The 4,806-nt window shown below is 43.2% G+C and overlaps 1 protein-coding gene across 1 annotated transcript; it reads right to left on the reverse strand.

Annotated features, from left to right (window-relative positions):
• Positions 1-742: 742 nt before the first annotated feature.
• On the reverse strand, positions 743-1,178 carry LOC130884983 (cytochrome b-c1 complex subunit 10). The gene is made up of 2 exons (XM_057786332.1): positions 921-1,178; positions 743-878 (listed from the first exon to the last, which is right to left on the reverse strand). Exon 1 carries the CDS (start codon positions 1,127-1,129, stop codon positions 959-961), a length of 171 nt encoding a protein of 56 aa, XP_057642315.1. The 5' UTR covers positions 1,130-1,178; the 3' UTR covers positions 743-878; positions 921-958.
• Positions 1,179-4,806: the final 3,628 nt, after the last annotated feature.

Here is a 4,806-nt window from a genome sequence, read left to right on the forward strand (position 1 = left end):
TCCACAAGTGGTTACGCATTAAATGTTCCCTGTTAGCCTTAGAGCTGCTATTTCTGGTTATTTTGGCTTTGCTTCTGCCATGTCCACAGGGAGACTCAGAGGAACTCAACTCCCCGAATCTTCCATGTTGATAAGAGTCCTTGTCCTTTGTGCCTGGCAGGATTTCTTGCGTATAGCACTCTCAGCTTGTATCTTCTTAAGACCTGAAAATCGTTGCTCCACTTCTCTCTAACATTCTGAAACACCTGGAGCAAAGCTAATCTTCTTTCTCTGTCCCTGGGGCTCAGTCTTCACGAGCTCACCCGAAAGTTCCCAGCCATATGAGCATGTCTTAATTCATCATTCTTAAGTCAATATCCTAGATACATATTCTGTGTTCTTCCTAAATACAGGTGTCCCATTGCTTAGTTTATTTGGATGCCAACGACTGAACTTGGGCCTTGTGCATGCTCAATAAGCACGTGTTCTTCCACTGAGATACATCACCAGCCCCAAATATATATGTTTTCATTTTAAAATTTTATGTGTGTAGGTGTTTTGCCTGCACATTCTGTGCACCGTGTGCATGCCTGGTGCCTTTGGAGGCCAGAAGAGAGAGCCAGATACTGGAGCTATAGACACTGTGTGCTGCCACATTGGTGGTGGGAATTAAACCAATGTCCTCTGAAAGAACAGCCAGTGATGTTAACCACTGAGCAATCTCTCCACTCCATCCCCTCCAATTTTTTTTTTTTGTGTGTGAGAACAAGGTTTAATGTACACCCATCAAGGCAGCCCAAGTGTCCATCTGCGCAGAGGCTCCCCGGGTGCTGCGGGACTTGGCCGTGTCCAGCTTCCTCAGCATCCTTCACGAGGCTGAGCTGTTCCTGAGACAGCAGGTGTGAGCCTGGGGAAGGGGACATCGGGCGAGCTGACAGCAGGTGTGAGCCAGGGAGATCCTGAGTGTGACGGGGTTTTCCTAATCATCCTTCTTAAACTTGCCGTTGATGTAAGGTACCCAGTCCAGGATCAAACGCCAGTCTGTGGCCCACACCAGCCCCACGGCACCCACGGCACCCCACATGCTGGCAGTGGGGATCCAGTTCTTGGCCAGTTCCCGATAGCGTGGGCCCAGAAACTTGCTCAGCATCGCGGCAGGGTATCAGCACTCAGGGTCACCCTGCTCCTGCTGTCCTGGAGCGCTGCGCATGTGCCCCCTCCAATTTTTTTTGATTCAGTAAAGATTGTTAGATATTTTTAAAGAAATAGTCTGAACCCAGGCATAAAGGGCCACACCTATAATCTCAGCACGTTGAGGCTGGAGCAGGAGTATTGCAACCTGGGTTACATAGTGGATTCCAGGCTGGAGTGAGAGCCTGGCTCAAGACAGGCGAACTTGGAGAATGAGAAAAGACAGACAGGAGAGAGGGAGAACAGGAGAGGAGAGGGGGAGAACAGGAGAGGAGAGAGGGGGAGAACAAGAGAGGAGAGAGGAGGTTTGTACTGCACTCTTCCCGTGGTTTTATTCTTTACGGACTCCCATAGTCGGATCATAGATCTTCTCCTCTCATCAATAGTTGCTACTTTCTTTTATACATTTTAAAATAGATTTTTAAAATCTTTTTTGCTTATGTGTATGTGTGAGTGTCTGCACGGGGTTATGCCATATGCATGCAGAGGCTGGAAGAGGGGTGAAATCCCCTGGAGCTGCCTGATGTGGGTGCTGGGAATGGAACTTGGGTCCTCTGGAAGAGCAGCCAGTGCTCTTAACCTCTAAGTTACCTCTTCAACCCGCTTTTGAATTTCTATTTTAGTTTTTACAGTTTCCCTGTTCTTTTTACTGTATGTGTACATAAGTGTACTATGTTTGTACACAAGTGTACATAAGTATACTGTATGTGGACATAATTTACTGTATGTGGATATAATTTACTGTATGTGGACATAAATGTCAGTCATTGCATTCACTTGCTCTTATGTTCCTTTTCAGTTTTGTTTCTGAACTAAAAATTTCCTTTAATTCTTGAGTCCTTTCCCATCCTTTCCCATCCTTTGTAAAATTTAAAACTGTGTTTATATTCTCCTTTCATGTGTGTGTAACTTTCCTAATGCTTTTCACTTCCATTTTGTAATGGTAGGTTACGGTTTTGATCTTGGGTGAGGATGTAACTTTATTTAGCCCCCATTCTCCTTTTATGAATAAGCTTTTATGCAGTTGACCATGATCCTTTTCTGCTGTTTGTTTCTGTGTGAAACTTGTTGTCTTGAACCTTTAGCAGAAGACATGCTTTAGCTAAACGGCATGGCTCTGAAAGCTGACTTCACAGGGTCTCTGCCCAGTGGTTTGTGTGATGTTTGAAGGCCTGAGATTTTCTTGGCTCTATTCTTCACCCTTGCTTCTCTTCCTTCATCTCAGCTGTCACAGTCCAGTTTGGCTTTAATTCTGCTTCCCTAGTGTGGAGCACTAGGAGTTCTTAGGGTCTAGAGACTGCTCCATACCCCATCATTGCTGTGAACTCGAAGCCCTCACTCACCAGAAGAACAACAAAATCCCTCCAGATCCAGCGGCTGTTATCATGTTGGTCCCTGTGTTTCCCAGTCTTTGCCACTTGGAGCCTTTCTTGTTCCTAGTTCCCTTAGACCCATCCTTTCTCCACTCTGCTTCTTCCTGCCAGGTATGGATAGCATGCGACCCTGTGTCTCTTCCCTTCTACTAACGTTTCGAAGTTCATGCTAATGTTCATAAAGTATACATACACACAAACATACACATATGATTTATTTTACTATTTATATTTGTGTATCTCTGTGCGGGTATATGTACGTGTGCATGGTTGCCCTAGGAGGAGCAGGAGGTATCAAATCTCCCTGAACTGGAGTCACAGATGACTGTGATTGCCCTTCTCCAATGTGAGTGCTGGGAACTGAACTCTGGTCCTCTGTAAGAGAAGCAAGTGCTCTCAACTGCTAAACCAACTCCAACCCCATGAACTATATTTTTACCGTAAATTTTATAAAAAATGTTGGTCTTTCTTCTCAAATTACTCTTTTTTGAAGGGTGCTAGGCAATTTTCAAATAATACTTCCTCCTCTGTTGTCTTTCCAGAACCCTCTTCAACTTTAGGATGCTGATATATGTTGCTAAATTTCTTGATATGTGTCTCAGTTACTGATCTATTGCTGTAAAGAGACATCATGACCAAAACAACTTATAAAAGAGAACATTTAATTGGAGCTTGCTTACAGTTCAGAGAGTTAGTCCATTATTATCATGTCAAGGAGCATGGCAGCAGGCAGCAGGCATAGTGCTGGAGAGGTAGAGACTGAGCCTGGCATGGGCTTTGAAATCTTATAGCCCATCCTGAGTGACACACCTCTTCTACCAAGGCCACACCTCCAAATCCTTCCTAAATAGTCCACCAACTGGAAACCAAACATTCAAATATATGAGTCTATGGGGGCCATTCTCAGTTTCAACAATATGCTATATGTAGGTATCTTATTTATATTAATAGACTTTTTGTTTGCAAACAGCATAGGGAAATGGCTGAGCATTCTTGAAAACTGTATAGACTATGCATTCTCCTGAACCAAAGTCTGGGACTAAAGAGTTTGGTAAGAGGGGGTGGCAGGCTTTGACAAACTCCCTCCAGGCTGTCCTGAGACAAAGCACCTGGAGGACAGGGCAGCTTGCCAACTTTTGGAGACCCAGGCAGGAGACAGATTCATAGGAATCCTTCCGTGAGCCACATTTGAAGCAGAAAGTGCAGATAGCCATAGGCCAAGTTTGAATCCAAACATGTTGGAGAAGTTTATTTGGGCATTTCTCAAACCACAGGTCACATGTCTGTGTTACTTCAGATTCCTTAAGAAATCAAATCCTCTGAGAGGACAGTTGTCTGTATTTATTCCTCTGTTTCAACAGGCTTCTCATTAACAGCAAGAAACTTTGGACATTTTTAGATTGTATACTCACATTATTCATCTGCCATATGAATAAACCCAAGGCCTCTGAAACTAGTCATTGACTCAGAATCATGCTGTAGAAAAACAAAACAGTCTATTTTGGACTTTATCTTCCAAACTGGGGTGTGGATCAAGTCTAATTGCTGATTAATTACATGTTTTAGAATATTAGATTCATCAGGCCCTGCATGTTTGTGTTAACATTTGTTCTTGTGAGTTTCATGTTTCCTCCCAACTCACTGAATGTGATACATGGCCTGATCATGTTGGGGTGGGAATTCCACCTACTTCTCCAAACTGCCCTATGTGTGCTGTCCCTGTCATTAGGAGCCTTAAGACAAAAACTCAGAGAAAGTTTTCTTCTAGGACTTCTAGGCTGCTGATGAACCTCCAGACTAGATTAAGATATTGTGGAACTGGGGCTGGAGAGATGGCTCAGAGGTTAAGAGCATTGCCTGCTCTACCAAAGGTCCTGAGTTCAATTCCCAGCAACCACATGGTGGTTCACAACCATCTGTAATCGGGTCTGGTGCCTTCTTCTGGCCTGCAGGTATAGACACAGACAGAATATTGTATACATAATAAATAATAAATAAATGGATTATGTGGAACTGATCAGTTCAGTGTGAGATCAAAGGGTATGTTGAGCTCCCACTACCAATTTTCTTTTTTTGCTTAGTTTTTCTTAATTAAAATGTTGTATTTTGCAAAGACCCATTAGAGAATAATAGAATAGCTATTTTTATACATCGGTAACAACTAAATCTATACCACTGCTAAATTTATGTGAATTTTACAGAATACTAGCCCAAAGGCCATCTAGATCATTAATAGTTCCCAAAGACTATTATTCCTATAAAC

Source organism: Chionomys nivalis, chromosome 1 (assembly GCF_950005125.1).
Source record: "Chionomys nivalis chromosome 1, mChiNiv1.1, whole genome shotgun sequence".
Taxonomy (NCBI): domain Eukaryota; kingdom Metazoa; phylum Chordata; class Mammalia; order Rodentia; family Cricetidae; genus Chionomys; species Chionomys nivalis.

What these genes read in the sequence shown, in the direction of transcription:
- LOC130884983 (XM_057786332.1), bottom strand. Translation starts at nt 1,129, where the DNA reads ATGCTGAGCAAGTTTCTGGGCCCACGCTATCGGGAACTGGCCAAGAAC.